This window comes from Diabrotica virgifera, chromosome 5 (genome assembly GCF_917563875.1).
Source record: "Diabrotica virgifera virgifera chromosome 5, PGI_DIABVI_V3a".
NCBI classification, from domain to species: domain Eukaryota; kingdom Metazoa; phylum Arthropoda; class Insecta; order Coleoptera; family Chrysomelidae; genus Diabrotica; species Diabrotica virgifera.
In genome coordinates, this window is record NC_065447.1 from 76369082 (window position 1) to 76387841 (window position 18760).

Genomic DNA, 18760 nt, shown 5'->3' on the forward strand with positions numbered 1-18760 from the left:
TTTTTATTGGTAAAATATAGAGAATTGTTTTATTTCAAAATATGAGGATATCTAGAATGATATTATTAAAGTCAAACAAAAAAATAATGAGTTAAAAATTGAAAATACTTTTGAATTTATTAAAGAAAAACATACGCTGGGGCCACAATTCACCCCGCTTGGTCATCCGAAGGTTAAGGTCAATCATAATATTTATGATCAAATGCATAGTTTACGATTCTATAAAAGACATAGACTTTTTATATTGTGTCGTATAAATAATAAAAACGTGGTATTATCAAAAAATAATTATTTTTCAAAATAAAAGGTCAATTTTAAAAAGAAAAAAAATTCAATGGCAGGAATTAAACCCGGGTCGCCTGGGTGAAAGCTATGAGCCAAGTACTCTACGCCATTAATAGATATAAGTCACGAAGATAAATATTTAGCATATTAAGTTGTAGCGTTTTAATGGAAAATGTAAAATGCCAAGAAAAGGTAAAATGTGAAACTTTTGGCTAAAATCCCCGGTTTTGGGCCAGCTGACACATCCTTTGTTAATAAGCTTTGGGACACCTAACTGACCTAACTAAATAAAAAGAAAACATCCACGCTAAAATGCTCCGGTCAAAGACACTACCTCCCGGGTTATTATCAGTAACCTACTTCGCAAGTTCGCACGATATCTAAACACGACTTTTTACACCACTATATGCACAAAAAAAATAAATAACAAACCTATGCATAAAAAATTTCGTTTTCGGGAGAACGCCAACCAATCACACACTTTGCCAGTAATTTTGACTATTGAAAATAAAAACGTCAAAGCCATAAAAGATTTTTAAAAGGAATTACAATACGGCAGCGATTGAACTATTTAAATCAAACTAAACAAGGTCTCTACCAAAGCGCAAGTTTAATAATTCCGTCACCGAATATTATTAGGTATTATAATAAGTATCTTAAATTTTTAGGTCTTGCTCAACATGGGTCGCTGTTGGTGATATAGCTTCAACTTCTCAATTGCCTTCTCCACATGGTGGTCAATCAAATTCAAACACTCAGCAACCTACCAGTACTCCGCCTCCACCTGTTTTTACTGCTGCTGACTTTATACGATCTGTGAATAAAAAGGTAAAAATAGTCCTTAATATATTTAATCATTCTTATGTACTTATTAAAATAAAAGTAACTCGCCATTTGAGTTTATGGAAAAGATAATAGGCTATTGATTATGTTCAAAATAAGAGGGCTAAAAGGAACTACAACGTTAACGGGATTTTATTGTCTCATATGATCAATGGACGTCTAAATTTGAAAAAACCGCGGAGTGCTACCATTTAAATGCGTGCGTTTTTGAGAAAGGGGTGAATTAGTCCCTAGGCACAGGGTGAATTAGGGTAAGTCCTATACACTTTTGGTACAAACACGTCTACATGAAAATTGTTCCAGGTTAAATTTACTATCGAAATATCACATTTAAAAGTCAAAGATATTTTTTTCCAAAAAAAGAACATGAAAGAAAGCAATTTTGTTTTTTGCCCCATAACTTTTTTCCACAGAGATATAGGTATAGACATTGCTTCAGAGAAAAATAACTTCCTATAAATCCTTCCTCTTTCAAATGAAGTTTGGCGAAAGTCTCTAGGATTTACAGTTTTCGAAATAGGATTTTTCAAAATTCACCGCTTACAGAATTTTTGGGTCTAGGACGTTTCATCGCCGCCAGTTCGATGCCGATGCCGGCCGATTCATCGCCAGTCAATTAATCGCTATCTGATATATTTCCGAATTTTCGACAGTTACAATTATTAGTCATTTTTAGTATTAATTAGGAATTCTAGGAAATGCGAGATATGGCGGCGATTAAATGGACTGGCGATGAACCGGCGGCATCGAAACGGCCGGCGATGAACCGGCGGCATCGAAACGTCCCATTCCGAGAATTTTTGGGCCATTTTCCTCATTATTTCGCAAACATTGTTCTGTAACTTCTTTCTACGCATTTCTAGGTATATTATGCAATGGTACATTTAGTAGAAAAAGAAGTCAATTTCATTTAAAATGGTCTATTAATTGTATAAGATTATATGGCTCTTTTTAAGCAAGTTATGCTTTTTCAAGCTTTTATACTTTTAAATTTCTCATTATGACTTTTTTTCTTGTACATTTAGGTATATACATTGTGGAATAAAAAAAGCTTATTTTCTTTAGATTAAAATGGTGTATGTATTGCAAAAATTCTAGGACTATTTTAAACAAGATATCCGCAGGATATCCAAGGGTATCCGTATTTTATCTGAGAAAAATTTTAAATTTTTTTTATTTTTTCAATTAAAAGAATATAATTGCATATTCTAACATAATTTTTAATCCCAAATAACTTTTCTTCATAACACTTTTCGATATTGTAAAATATAAAGCTACTCTCTTGAGCGAAATTCATATTTTTTAACATACCTCGTACACTTTTGATAAAATTTTATATCTGATGATTGGATCTTAGGTTTTATACTATGCAGAACATTTTACAAGGAATAATTTTTTCATAAAGTTAATAATAAAAAAAAGTTTTCCATATGGTTCCAACTAAGTGGGACCTATTATTGCATGTGTATATATGTCACATTTTGAAAAAGCATATCTTGTTTAATAGCCCTAGAATTTTTTACAATACACAATTTTAACAAGAAAACAAGCTTTCTTTTTTATTACAATATACATAAATATACCTATATATACAATATTTGTCTAGCAATATCCTGTCTAGCAACAATATTATTACGCCGATATTCTTAAATCATAAGGCTACAACATACTAAAAAAATCACTCAAATCGGAGAACTGGTTTAGAAGATTCGAGACATCAAACATGCCCCATTTTTACGGTGCTCCTTTAATTTTGCCGGTATGTGTATGAATAATTAAATATTATACAATAAAAAAGTTATAATGCGAAAAAAATGATCGTAAAATATATCAAAACTCATTAAAAGTATAAAACTTTGAACAACAGTATCTTGATTAAAAATAGTCATACAGCCTTTTACAGTAGACCATTTCAAAGATAATTGACTTTTCTTCCTATTATTATTATTACATATACCAAAAGCTACGTAGCAAAAAGTTACAGAACAATGTTTGAGGAGTAACAAGGAAAATGGGCCAAAATCGCTGTGAGTAGCGAAATTTGAAGAATCATATTTTGGAAACTATAAATCACAGAGACTTCTAGTAAACGCCATTTTAAAGAGAAACTATGTAAGTTTATTACCTATATCCCTGCGGAAAAAGTTATGGGGCAAAAAACAAAATTGATATCTTCCGCGTTTGTTTCTTGCTTTTCTTTTGAATATATTTTTAGAAAAAAAATATTGTTGACTTTAAAATGTGATGTTTCGATAGTAAATTTAACCTGGAACAATTTTTCTGTAGATGTGTTTGTACTTAAAGTGCATATAACTCACCCTAATTCGCCCTGTGCCTAGGGACTAATTCACCCCTTTCTCAAAAACGCACCCCTTTAAATGGTAGGCACTTCGCAAGATTTTCATATTTAGAGGTCCATTGACTCTATGAAACAATAAAACCCCGTTAACGTTGTAGTTCCTTTCTAAAATACATAATCAATAGCCTATAACTGAGAGATAAGTTTTCGATAACCGAAATAAAAATCTATATTGTTTGAGAAAAATATTGCATTTTGGACAGAAAAATACGAGTAGATTGAAAATTAAAATCTTAAAAAAACTTTAATAAAATAAGAAAAAGGAAACGTAACAGTACAACTAACAAGCGAGTGGGCAGGATCTCTATGGGAAAAACTGTAGAAACGCAAACGAAATCATAGTGTCCATTACTGGACGTGGGCCTCTCCCAGTCGTTTCCAGTGGTCCCGATTTTGTGTCGTATAAAGGCTGATTTATCTTACGACCGGGACGTGGACGGCATAGCTGTCTTACGGGACACGTTAAAGAATCGTGTGATATATAAAGCATTGGCTAGTTTACAGTATAACGGAACGGGGCGACAACGGGGACGTGCGCCGTCTATTAAATGTGTTACATTTAAATATAAAAGTAAAATAAACACACAGGAAACGATTTGTAAAAATGTCCATCAATGTATAGCATTCGCAGACGATCTAACACTGTTAACGACAAGTAAGACAGAGTTAACAAAATTAATGAGAAATATAATAAAAGAAGCAAAAAAGTTTGGTCTCCTCATAAATAAGGAAAATACAAAATACATGATAATGGGAGAAACAGATAAAGAAAAAGAGGACAATTTCACATTGGAGATAGAAGGAGAAAATTCATGCTCGTTTAAAAGAGTTTCAGAATTTACTTATCTGGGTGTAAAACTAGATGAAAAGGGGCATGGGAAGGCGAGATAAAAGCAAGAATAGCAAAAGGAAACAAAAAGTATGGGGCACTGCGATCATTAATGAAATCAAAATATGTCTCAAGAAAAACAAAAATAAGAATCTACAAAACCGTTATCAGACCTACAGCTACATATGCATGTGAAACATTGGTGCTTAAAAAATCAGAAATAGACCTTTTAGAAAGATGGGAACGAAAAATACAAAGAGCAATATATGGAGGCGTGAAAATAGATGGTCAATGGAGAAGAAGAAATAATAAGAAACTTGAAGAACTCTATAAGGAACCAAAAATAACGACGGCAATCAAAGCACAAAGAATCCGATATTTAGGACACATTGAAAGAATGGGAAGGGAAAGAATGCCAAAAATGGTACTATCAGACTATCACGTAAGCCAATCCAAAAAAGAAGAATAGGTAGACCAAGAAGGAGATAGAAAGAGAGCGTATATGAAGACTTACAAAAGAGTAATATTGTGAACTGGAAAGAAAAAGCTTTGGACAGAAAACAAGACTATACAACTATGGAAAGACTATAAGGAATATTAAGTGTTTTATATAAATGAATGTAATATTGTATATATTATAGTAGTATAGGATATAGTGTAATAAATATACAGAGAGAGTCTGTAAAGTGGAATAAATTCAATATCTCAAATACTAATTGTTTTTTTGGAAAATGCTCAGACCCGTCGATTAGTATTTCAAATTGTCCTTTTTGACATTCAATAATAATGTATACAGGGTGTCCCAATTTAGAGATATGACGTCATCGTCGATTTTCTTAAATGGCAACACTGTCATTTTGATAGCTAATTTGATAGGGTTTGTAAAGTTATACATAACTGCAAAATATCAAATTTTTATTCTCTACCATTTACAAGATAATAGAAAATAACAAAGTTATATCTGTAATTTGGAATATATTCAATAATTAAAATACTAACTGTTTTTTTGAAAAATGCTCAGACCCGTCGATTAGTATATCAAATTGTCCTTTTTGACATATAATAATAATGTATACAGGGTGTCCCAATTTAGAGATATGACGTCATCGTTGATTTTCTTAAATGGCAACACTGTCATTTTGATAGCTATTTTGATAGGGTGTGTAAAGTTATACACAACTGCAAAATTTCAAATTTGTATTCTCTACCATTTAGATGATAATAAAAAATAACAAAGTTATGAAAAAGAAGTAATCAACTAATAATTGAATTTAATTATTTCAATAAATTAAGCAAAAACTCATAATGTTGCCCTCAATTATTGTCAAATTGTCAATGGGCAACGTTATGAGCATTTGCTTAATTGAAATAAATAAATTCAATTATTATTTGATTACTTCTTGTTCTTCATAACTTTGTTATTTTTTATTATCTTGTAAATGGTAGGGAATAAAATTTTGAAATTTTTCAGATGTGTATAACTTTACACACGCTATCAAAATAGCTATCAAAATGATAGTGTTGCCATTTAAGAAAATCAACGATGACGTCATATCTCTAAATTGGGACACCCTGTATACATTATTATTATATGTCAAAAATGACAATTTGATATACTAATCGACGGGTCTGAGCATTTTTCAAAAAAACAGTTAGTATTTTAATTATTGAATATATTCCAAATTACAGATATAACTTTCTTATTTTCTATTATCTTGTAAATGGTAGAGAATAAAAATTTGATATTTTGCAGTTATGTATAACTTTACAAACCCTATCAAATTAGCTATCAAAATGACAGTGTTGCCATTTAAGAAAATCGACGATGACGTCATATCTCTAAATTGGGACATCCTGTATACATTTTTATTGAATGTCAAAAAGGACAATTTGAAATACTAATCGACGGGTCTGAGCATTTTCCAAAAAAACAATTAGTATTTGAGATATTGAATTTATTCCACTTTACAGACTCTCTCTGTATAATGTAAATAATAGTAATTGTAAGGAAATAATTTAATTAAATCTTTCAGCCCTAGGTCTTCAAGGCCTGTTGAGCTTAATAAATAAATATACATTTAAATATGTTACACTTAATTATTGGCAAACTTACTGGAATAGGTATTGGAAAGAGTAGCATTGATACATAGGCACATTTTGAAAGAATTCAAATGGAGAGAATCCAGTAGTACATAGGGACATTTGAAGCTCCGCAGATATGCAGAAAATTAAATCCAAAAAGACTACGAAGTGGATATACCAGGTTAATACATAGATATCTGATGTCGTCTGAGCTCTCAGACCAATACTTCAACACGCAGATCACTGTCAAACATATTCTTGTAAGCTGTTCAATATACCAAAACCAACGAAGACTACATGGATTAAGATTAAAGGAGAGCCTAAATGTACACTACAACCGCAGCTTTTTGAACACTTATTCCTATTTTATAAAATTTAAATATTTATATATTTATAATCCCTTACTTTACTATACTGTCGAAATGTTTATGTTATCTTTTGTACAAGCATAATACTTATTGTACCTGTGTCAATGTTCTCTGCAAGCTAGATACATTAATTAAAAATTAAAAATAATCTGAAAATTAGGCAAATTGGTACCTATATATTATTTTTAAGAATGCTGTCCTGTTTGGTAATAATTGTAAAGTATTAATTAAACATAACTATATTTAAGGTTTTTTGTGATTTTATTTGCTACAAAACCATGAGAAAAGTTAATGCATCACTGCGCTAGAATCACATTTCTACGTTTACATTTAGAAGTGATATAGTCCATTCTTTCACAGTTTTTGCTCTAAATTTTAAAGAACCGCTTGGATTGACATGAAATTTGGCATACGTATAGCTTACATGTCAAAGAAAAAAAGTGATATTGTGCCGATGTGTGCTTTTGCCCTGGGGGTGACTTTCACCCCCTCTTGGGGGTGAAAAAATATATGTCCAAAATAAGTCCGGAAATGGGTAAACTGACTAATTTTAAGTAACTTTTGTTCTATAGAGCTTTTTCGCTAAGTCAACACTTTTCGAGTTATTTGCGAGTGAATATGTTCATTTCCCAACAAAATAACCACATTTTTAGACGGTTTTTCGCAAATAACTCAAAAAGTAAGTATTTTGTCGAAAAAAACTTTCTTAGCAAAAATATAGCCTATGTAAAAAAAATGGTGTACACGTTAGGTCTCTGGATCTCGTAGAACCACAGTTACAGCCAATGAAAAATAGATTCATATTCACCAAATTTCAAATTATTTCGACGTGAAATGTCCAAAAAATTAAGCACTTTTTGGGAAAAATCCATTATAACTTTTTTAAAGTATTTAAAAAAAGCTTTATTTCTGTTTTTACAAAAAGTTTCTAGCACTAAATTTAAGCAAGTTACGCTCAAAATAAAGTTGGTCCATTTTGTTTTTGCAAAAAAAATCGGGAAGACCACCCCCTAATTAGCAACTTAAATGAAATTAATCGTTACCGCTCCACAAATTATTTTACTTATGTTGTGTTTATATGCTCTGTAAGTTTCATCGATTCAAAGTGCTTAGTTTTGAAAAAATTTGGTTTCAAATAAAATTTTTAAAAATTTAAATTTTGAAAAATATGTTTTTTTCAAAATAACTTGAAAATTGTTAGAGATACCAAAAATCTCGAAAAACAAAAAAAGTCAGATTTGCTTTTCTGAATATCACGTACTTTTTTGGTTTTCTGTTAGACAAAAATTGATTGAGATTTGGTGTTTCTAAATTTGCATACATTCGTGATCAGTGACTCGTTCAATCCCTTTTAGCTACAGCCCTTTCAATAATAAAGACTTTGAACCGATGAAACTTACAGATCATATAAACAATATATACACGAGTCAATAAACTTGTCGTAACGATTAAGTTCACTTAAGATACTAATTAGGGGGTGATTTTCTCGATTTTTTTACCAAAACCAAAAGGGACTAACTTTATTTTGAGCGTAACTTGTTTAATTTTGAGGCTAGAATTTTTTTTATAAAACAAAAATGAAGCTTTTTTTAAACACTTTAAATAAGTTGTAATGAGTTTTCCCCGAAATGTGCTTCATTTTTGGGTTATTTCACGTTAAAATATTCCATTTGGAATTTGACGAATACCAACCTATTTTTCAATAGCTATAACTCTGCTTCTACTAGGTGTAGAGACGTAATATATACACCATTTTTTTTTTAAATTTTTTACAGGCTATATTTTTGATAAGAATCTTTTTTCGACAAAATACTTACTATTTGAATTATTTACGAAAAACCGTCTAAAAGCGTGGTTATTTTGTTGAAAAAATGAACATATTCACTGCCAAATAACTCGAAAAGTATTGACTTGGTGAAAAAACTCTATAGAACAAAAGTTACTTAAAATTAGCCAGTTTATCCATTTCCTGACTTTCTTTGGACGAATATTTTTTCACCCCCAAGAGGGGGTGAAAACCACCCCCAGGGCAAAAGCACATATCGGCACAATATCACTTTTTTTCTTTGACTTATTAGCTATGTGTATGCCAAATTTCATATCAATCCAAGCGGTTCTTTAAAATTTAGAAGTTTTGCAATATTTTACCGTTAAAGAACGGACTAATATTATATATTTATATTTGTTCTCACATTCATACAAGGTGGTTGGACGAAAACGAAACAGAGGCATTATCAGAAACTACGACAACATTTTTGAAAAACCCAGTGACTGGCCAATTTTTGATTAAAGAGGGACACATTCATTTTTTCCGGTATTTTAGATTATTTTACTTTCACCCTAAGACAGGGTAAGTATCTCCTCAGCAGTTTGAATGGTAATGGGGGTCCAATAAAATATCGTTTTAAAGCTCCTGCAATTCCCTGTACATTAGTTCTTTACATTTTTAAATTCGGTCCAATACTTTATTTTATTTATTTAAAATGATTTTCACTAAAATCCGAAAATTCTCGTCTGTTAAAATACGGTATGCGCCAAAACAAAGGACACTGAAATCAGGGAGCCTGTGAAATATAATCGCGTCATATGAAACAAGTGACAATAGGTGTCATGGTATTTTTAAATATTGTTTATTCTAACAAACTGTCAAAAAGATTCGAAATGGTGCTTACAACACAAGAAAAAATATTTATTATTGAGTATTATTTCCGCTCATACGGGATTGGATAATCAAATGGACCTAGTTTGTTAATGGTTTACCTACACTTGAGAGGGTAGAAGGTCTAAAGATTATATATTGTTAATGGTTGCCGTTGCCAATCAATTTCGGGAAGAGTTTCAGAAGCCTGGACCGATTAATAAGGACTTGTTAAGAGTCGTTGCAAAATTTCGACGAACAGAAAGCATTCTAACTAAACGCAAAAGCTGCACTGGTCGTCCAGTTACCGTGACAACAAATGCGAATCAAGGAAGGCTATTTCAACAGGTGTTAGAATCACCAAAAAGAAGTCTCCGCAGAACATCTCTAAAAATGAATTTGAGTGAAACGTCTACCCGAAGAATGTTTAAGAAGATTGGTGGTTTTCCCTATAAAATACAGATTGGGCAACACTTGACAAGACAAGACATCAAGAGTTGTTTATTGTGCTTCAGTCTTGGCAATGGTTTATGAACAACCCCTATTTTTTTCTAGTGTGTGGGTTACAGACGAATGTCACATCCATCTGAATGGATTTATCAATCGACAGACAAATTGTTTTCTTGGTTCTGAACGACCAGACATCATCGTAGAGAAACCTCTTCATAGTGACACTGTAACGATTTGGTGCGCAGTGTCAGGTAATGGATTATTGGGCCCTTACTTCGTGGACGACGAGCGTAGAAGACCAGTTACACTAAATCAAATGCAATATAGAGAACACATTTTGACACCATTTTTTATTGGTCTCAGACAATTCTGTCTTGCCAGAAACATACAGTTACATAGCCAATGGTTCCAACAGGATGGAGCTACTTGTCATACCACGAGAGCATCCTTAGATCTGATTCGAGAAAATTTTGAAGACCGCGTAATTTCCCGTAACACGAATTTTCCTTACCCTTCTCATTCACCTGATCTACTAACTGATGTTTACGTATGAGGTATGCTGAAACAAGCCATCTTTACAGAAAACCCACCGGCAACTATTGATGAACTCAGTGAAAAAATTTTGACCTTTTTCAGAAGAATGCAGCAGCCTATTTTTAATAACATGCTCAACAATCTTGTTAAGTGCTATGAGTACTACTTGGAACGCAATGGCGAGCACTTTGAACACATTTTGTATACAAGCAAAATTTTAAATTCGCATTATTTGAAATGTTATTATTTAATTTTTCATGTTTAATAAAGCTTTAGTTTTTCAGTGCCGTTTGTTTTGGCGCATACTGTAGGTAAATACTTCGCAAATTATTACTTTAATAAATTTAAAGCTTGTCTAGTTTGCCAACGTATTGTACGTATTTCGACCTTTTGATCTCACCATCAGAAACGGGAAGGTACAAGCATGTGAAGACTCAGGAATAATTAGCTTGTTGTACCATTCAGTTAAGCCCTTTTTAATAGTGATAAACAGCAGGATATACAAAAAATGCAAATAAGTGTTAAGCCACCTAGAATTTATACCTAGGGGTAAAACAATAAATTCAGAAGCTTATTGTGAAACCCTTCAAAGAATAAAACGTGCAGTGCAGAATTAACACAGCAGGAAGTTTATTCTGCCATAACACAGCTAAAGGATGGCAAAGCAGCAGGTGCCGATAATATACAAGCAGAACTACTTCAACTGATGGACAACGAATCAATAAAAATAATCACAAAGATATTCAACAACATATACAACTCTGGAGAAATCAGTGGCGTACTGAGTATGGTTCCGCGGGTTCCGCGGAACCAGGGCCCGGGCCTCGCAGGGGCCCGCTTTAACACGTTTTTTGCTTATTTTTTTGCTTTGTTTCTAATTTGTTTGGGCCATTTTGAACTACACAAGTACACACTACTAAATGTAACTGCTTAATAAATTTTAATTTCTGTGCAGGTATTTATAAATAAAAACAAAAATACCTATTCATCCAAAAAGTTGAAAACCAAATTTATTAAGTAAAACAGAGAACGTTATTTATTGTAAGGTTCCTTCATTTTACCTGCTAAACAAAGCCCTTGTCTCAACACTTCTTGTTTAAAGAATAACCGCCGTTGCCTGCCTAAACACGTGCTAACACAAACACTTTTGTATTTTTTATATTAGCACGAAGTTGTAAAACTTCAAAGTTGCAAATTCGGAAACAGATATTCGAAGTTTTATACCGTTTTATTCCGTCACAAAAATAATTCCAAGACGCTCGATGATCCTTTTGTTTGTATTTATAGCACCCTCATCATAACAGTGCATAAATATAGACAATTATTATAGTGGTAAGGCTAATAAGGATAAAATATAGATACTAATTTATTTTTAATAAAATCTCGTCGTTTGATTGATATCAACCTCACCGATCCAAGTTTTTTTTTGATATTTGTTTATTTATGGGTTTTATCTCCCTAGAGATTTGTATGTAATTATTTAAACATTCCAATTTTCGTTTTTTAAAAGCTGTAGTAGTTTTCCGATATTGGTTTTTAATTTATTATGACTGGAAATTTAGATCTAGAAAATTTTTGAATTTTATTATTTATAAAAACTGCTGGCGTAAAGTGATCAGTCATGTCCTTATGAAAAACGATGGAACTATTATTAATTTACTGCTTTATTCCATTCACTCACGGTAAAATATTGCAAAATCTTCAAACCAAAAAAATTTAAAGAACGGCTTGGATAGACATGAAATTTGGCATACACATAGTTAAAAATGTCAAAGAAAAAACCAGATATTGTGCCGATGTGTGCTTTTACCCAGGGGATAACTTTCGCCCCTTCTCGGGGTAAAAAATATATACGTTCAAAATAAGTCCTGAATTGGATGAACTAACTAATTCTAATCAACTTTTTTTCTACATTGTTTTTTCACTAAGTAAATACTTTTCGAGTTAATTGCGAGTGCAAATGTATATTTTTCTACAAAAATCCACTTTTTCAGGCGCTTTTTCGCAAATAACTTACGAAGTATTTTATTAAAAAAATACTATTAGCAAAAATATAGCTGATAAAAAGTGAAAAAAATGGAGTATATATAAAGTCTGTAGACCCGTATATATGTAGCAGCTAATAGAGTTATAGCTAATAAAAAGTAAGTTCTACCAAATAACCAAAAAATCAAGCAATTTTCGCGGGAAGACTGATTTCAGCTTTTTTTAAGGTACTAGTACACTTTAGAATACCAAAAATAATAATTTTTTTCAAGAATTTTTTTCTCAGAACCTTTATTGAAAATGAACATAAAACTATTTACATATTAATATCTAACTCTTAGAGAGTACAAAAATTATACCTTTTTTCTTTTATGCACGTACACTAATATTATAGAGGGCGCAAAAGTCGAGGCCTCGAAAAATGATGGCGGACAGTTAATCTCAGGATTGGGATATCTGAAACAAAAAAATCGTACTGCATTTGAAAAAGGAAGGTTTCTTACGTGACAATTTACCACAATTTGATCAAAAAATAAAAAATAAATATTTTTTAACCATGAAAAACTGAAAGAAAACGGGCGATTTTTTCACAAAATTTTTTCAAATTTCCGTAAAATCTTTGTTTTGCCGAATTTTTCACTAACGGTGGTAAATTGTCACGTAAGAAACCTTCCTTTTTCAAATGCCGTATGACTTTTTTGTTTCGGAGATCTCAATCCTGAGATTAAGTGTCCGCCATCGGAACTACTATTTTTCGAGGCCTCGATTTTGGCGCCCTCTACAATATTAGTGTACAGGCATAAATGAAAAAAGATATATTTTTTGTATTCTCTAAGAGTTAGATGTTAATATATAAAAAGTTTTATGTTCATTTTTAATAAAGTTTCTGAGAGAAAAAATCTTGAAAAAATGCTTATTTTTGGTCTTCTAAAGTGTACTAGTACCTTAAATTATTTAAAAAAACTTTGTTTTTTTTTTAAAAAAAGTTTCTAACATGAAAATAATGTTGGTCGAAAAATTGAAAAATGCGAAATGAAATTAATCGTTACCACTTCACAAATTACTTTACTTGTATTTTTATATGTATTTTTTATAAGATCTGTAAGATTCATTAGTTCATAGTGCTTATTTTTAAAAAGGCTGTAGTTAAATTGGCTAAACGAGTCACTAATCACGAGTGTATACAAATTTTGAATAGCCATACCTTGACCAATTTTTGTCTTCAGGAAAACAAAAAGCACAAAATATTTATAATAGCATATTTTTTTACTACTTGAAATTTTTGGTACCACCAAAAATTTTTAAGTTATTAAAAAAAATTTTCATAATTAAAAAACAATTTTTACTCAACCAATTTTTTTTCAAAAATGAGAACTTTGAACCGATAAAACTTATAGTATAGTATAGTTGATCCAAAATATGGCATAACCCAGACATCCAAAGTGAAAGTTTTCCTCCAACACCAAAATGTTCTATATGGTCCACATATTGTTCAGTAAAAAGTTACACCATTTTGAGCGTCCGGTTTGGGAGGGAGATGGGAGAGAACCGGTAAATTAGTAGCTTTTTTAAGTTTTTCGTCAATATTTCTAAAATTAAGCTTTAGCGTAAACAATGTTATATACAAAAATGTTCCACATGAAATGTAAAACAAAAAAATGTTCTATACATAATTGTTATAAAATCAACGGTTCCAGAGTTACGGAGGGTGAAAAGTCGAGGTTTTCGATACCTTTTATATTTTTTGGGCAATATTTATGATATAACTATACCAAAAACCCAGACATCCAAAGTGAAAGTTATCCGCCAACACCAAATTGTTCTATATGGTCTACATAGTGTTCAGAAAAAAGTCACACCATTTTGAGCGTCGGGTTTGGGCGGGAGAGGGGGAGAAATCGGTGAATATAAAAAGTATCGAAAACCTCCACTTTTCACCCTCCGTAACTCTGGAACCGTTGATTTTATAACAATTATGTATAGAACCTTTTTTGTTTTAAATTTTATGTAAAACATTTTTCTATAGAACATTCCTTACTCTAAAGCATAGTTTTGGAAATATTGACGAAAAACTTAAAAAAACTACTAATTTACCGACTTCTCCCCCATCTCCACCCCAAACCGGACGCTCAAAATGGTGTAACTTTTTACTGAACAATATGTGGACCATATAGAACAATTTGGTGTTGAAGGAAAACTTTTACTTTGGATGTCTGGGTTAGGCCTTTTTTTGGACCAATTATACTATACTACCTCCGTAACTTTGGAACCGTTCATTTTAGAAGGGTTATGCATAGGGCCTTTTTTATTTCAAATTTAATGTAGAACAATTTTGTATAGAACGTTGTTCATGCTAAACCGCTTAGTTTTAGAAATATTGACGAAAAACTTAAAAAACTACGAATTTGCAGATTTCTCCCCCTTTGCCCCCCAAACCCGACGCTCAAAATGGTGTGACTTTTTTCTGAACATTGTGTGGACCATATAGAACAATTCGGTGTTGGAGGATAACTTTCACTTTGGATGTCTGGGTTTGGGTCTAGCTATACCATACTATTACAGATCATATAAAAAATACATAGGTAAGTCAAGTAACTTGTGGAGCGGTAACGATTAGTTTAATTTGAGATGCTAATTAGGTGGTGATTTTTACGATTTTTTTTTACCAATAAAAATGACCAACTTGTTTTGAGCGTACCTTGTTTACTTTTGATGCTAAAAACTTTTAAAAAAAAACAGAAATTCAGATTTTTTAAACACTTTAAAAAGGGTGTTATGAGTTAAAATATTCGATTTGGAATTTGACGAATAAGAACCTATTTTTCATTACCTATGACTCTGCTCCTACTGGGTCTACAGAGGACTTTTTGAGTTATTTCCGAAATCCCTCTAGAAACGTAGTTTTTTTTTTGTTGAAAAATGAACATATTCACTCGCAAATAAATAAAAAAGTATTGACTTAGTGAAAACAATATATGGAACTAAAGTTGCTTAGAATTAGTTAGTTTATCCAATTCCGGACTTATCCTGAACGTGTATTTTTTCATCCCCAAGAAGGGAAGAAACTCACCCCCCGGACAAAATCACACATCGGCACAATATCACCTTTTTTCTTTACATGTTAGCTATGTTTATGCCAAATTTCATGCCAATCCAAACGGTTCTTTAAAATTTGGAGCAACAACCGTGAGTACAATGAACTATAAATTAGCTTGAGTTTTTATAAAAAATGTATGATACATTTTATGATGATTTATATTCAATGTTTATTAAAAACTTTTGATATACAATGTGTGGTTTTATTGGGCAGACGGGCCCGCATTCCAACTGGAACCAGGGCCCGCTGATCTATCAGTACGCCACTGGGAGAAATACTAACAGAATTGCTGAAGTCTGAGTTTATTGCACTCCAAAAAAAACCAGGAGCCAAAAAATGCGAAGACTACCGTACGATAAACCTGATGAGTCATCTCCTAGAATTGTTCCTAAAGGTAATCCATACGAGAATTTACAAGCTATGTGAAAGTCAAATTTCGCCCAACCAGTTCGGGTTCATAAATGCTGTTGGTACGACAGAGGCTTTGTTTTCAATACAAGTCTTATTCCAGATATGCAGAGACGTCAATTGCGACGTATACGCATGTCTGGTTGATTACGAGAAGGCGTTTGATCGAGTACAACACGCCAAGATAATGCAAATACTAAAAGAACCAGGCATTAACAACCAAGATCTGAAAATAATTAGAAACCTTTACTGGAATCAGACTGCAAACCTCAGAGTTGACGGTGAACATACCGAATATGTGAAAATCATGCATGGAGTGAGGCAGGGCTGCATTTTGTCCCCCATAATTTTCAATCTTTACTCTGAAATAATATTTATCGAAGCTCAGCACGAAACTGAAAAAGGTATTCTACTAAACGGGTACCGGCTAAATAACATCAGGTATGCAGATGACACCATAGTATTTGCGGACAACCTAGAAGACCTACAAGTCCTCATGAACAAAATCACGTATTATAGTCAACAATATGGACTCAATTTGTCTAATTTGACTAACGTCAACAATTTGGATTTCGAAAAGGCCTGGGTACCAAGGAAGCACTAGTTGCAACCCAAGTGCTAGCTCAGAACTGCTACGATCAAAGGAGAGATGTCATGATGTGTTTTATAGATTATGAAAAAGCCTTCGATCGAGTACATCATAAACTCGTACATATACTAAAACAACTCGACATAGATCAAAAAGACATTCGTTGCATAGAGGCTCTTTACTGAAATCAAACAGCTGTCGTCAAGGTGGATAATAAAACAACGCAAGCTCAAAAAATTCTGAGGTGTAACACAGGGATGCATTCTCTCCCCACTACTGTTCTAACTATATTCAGAAAGTATCTTCCAGGAAGCTCTTGAGGAATGCGAAAGCGGCATCAAAGTAAATGGTACCTGGGTCAATAATATACGATATGCGGATGACTCGGTCTTAATAGCAGACAATATAGAAGACCTCCAAAACCTTCTTAATAAAATTGGAGAGCATAGCGAGAACATGGGACTTAGCATCAACATAAAAAAGACCAAGTTCCTTATAATCAGCCGTCAATTATGTCAACATCAAAATGCAAGACTAGCATATAACAACCAAGATGTAGAGCGCGTAACAAAGTTTAAGTACCTGGGAACCTGGCTATGTGAAGACTGGATGTCGGATATGGAAATTAAATGTCGGATAGAAAGAGCCAGAAGTGCATTCATGAAATTCAGAAACATCTTTACGAACTCTGACTTTGACCTAAACCTAAGACTAAGATTCACAAAATGCTATATATGGTCGGTGCTCCTATATGGCATGGAAGGATGGACTTTAAAAATAAACACAATGAATAAGCTAGAGGCATTTGAGATGTGGATCTATCGACGAATCCTTAAAGTTCCCTGGACCGCAAGAATAACAAATGAAGAAATCCTGAGAAGAATTGGTACAGAACGACAAACGGCATACCTGGGACACATAATTAGAAATGAAAGATATCAGTTTCTGCAAACCTTCATTGAAGGAAAGATCGAAGGAAGAAGGGGAGTGGGTAGGAAGAGAATGTCATGGCTCCGTAATGTAAAACAATGGACAGGACTAAAAAACATAGGAGACCTAATACATACTGCAAGGGATAGAAAAAAATGGTCAAACGTGATCGCGAACATCCATTAGTAGATTGCATAAGAAGAAGAAGAAGAATGGACTCAATATAAACGTAAAGAAAACAAAGATTATGATCATCAGCAAGAAAAAGATAACAGAAGGTCAACTCTATATCAACCAAACCCCTGTAGAAAGAGTGAGGCACTACAACTATATCGGCACCATAATAAATGAAGAATGGACCAACAACCAAGAGATAAGAGCGCGCATCGGAAAAGTTAGATCAATCTTCAACCGTATGGGCGCGTTTTTCAAGAGCCACAACCTTTCTCTTGGTATATAAGAATGTTGAGATGTTACGTCTTCTCTGTCCTTTTTCATGGTGTTGAATCATGGACCTTGAACGAGGATATGTGCCGAAAGTTGGAAGCGTTTGAGATGTGGCTATATCGGAGAATTCTTAAAATCCCATGGACTGATCGGGTCACAAATGAGAAGGTCCTTAGAAGAATGGGGAAGAACCGAGAGGTACTAACTGACCACCATCAAATCTCGAAAGTTGGAATACTTTGGACACATTATGTGAAATGAATCCAAATATGCTCTCCTATAAGCCATCCTGCAAGGAAAAATATTTGGAAAGCGAGGTCCAGGAAGAAGAAGAACATCCTGGTTAAAGAACCTCAGAACCTGGTTCAAACAACATCTGTGCAGCTTTTCCGCGTTGCTGCAGATAAGGTGAAGATTGCCATGATGATCACCAATATTCGTCACGGATAGGTGCATCAAGAAGAAGAAGAATAAACGACGTAACATGGTGTAGGTAGACGAAGGTGTTTCTGATTCACGACAATGCTCGGCACCATGCATCGCCAAGAACTTCAACAATGGGAAATATCCACATGAACATCTACAATGTATAATTTTCGAGCACCCTCCCTACAGCCCAGACTCCTTAAACCTTCCAATTACCCTCTGTTCCCGAAACTGAAGAAACTCTTGGATAGAAAGGAGTTTGAAATCAAAACGACAAAGAGCTCAAAGACGTCGTGGTATCGTAGCTAAGACTTTTGGCGGTGGAAGAATATATGACTTGGCAGTAATCTGATGAGGTCTAACTAAGGGAACCAAATTGACACAGTAATGATAATATAAGGTATTGAGAAGTATCCCCTGTCATAATAAACCCTGTCATTACTTGAGCCATCATTGTTAGTCCTGTCGCCAGGGGCGTACAACGGCCTC

General features: G+C 33.1%; 1 protein-coding gene across 1 annotated transcript in view; it reads left to right on the forward strand.

The window, feature by feature from the left end:
- The window catches only part of LOC114326695 (uncharacterized), a 126375-nt gene that overhangs the window by 97513 nt on the left and 10102 nt on the right, over nt 1-18760 (forward strand). The window contains exon 3 of the mRNA XM_028275108.2: nt 954-1113. Within this exon, the coding sequence (XP_028130909.1) occupies nt 954-1113 (160 nt within the window). The remainder of the gene's footprint in view (nt 1-953; nt 1114-18760) is intronic.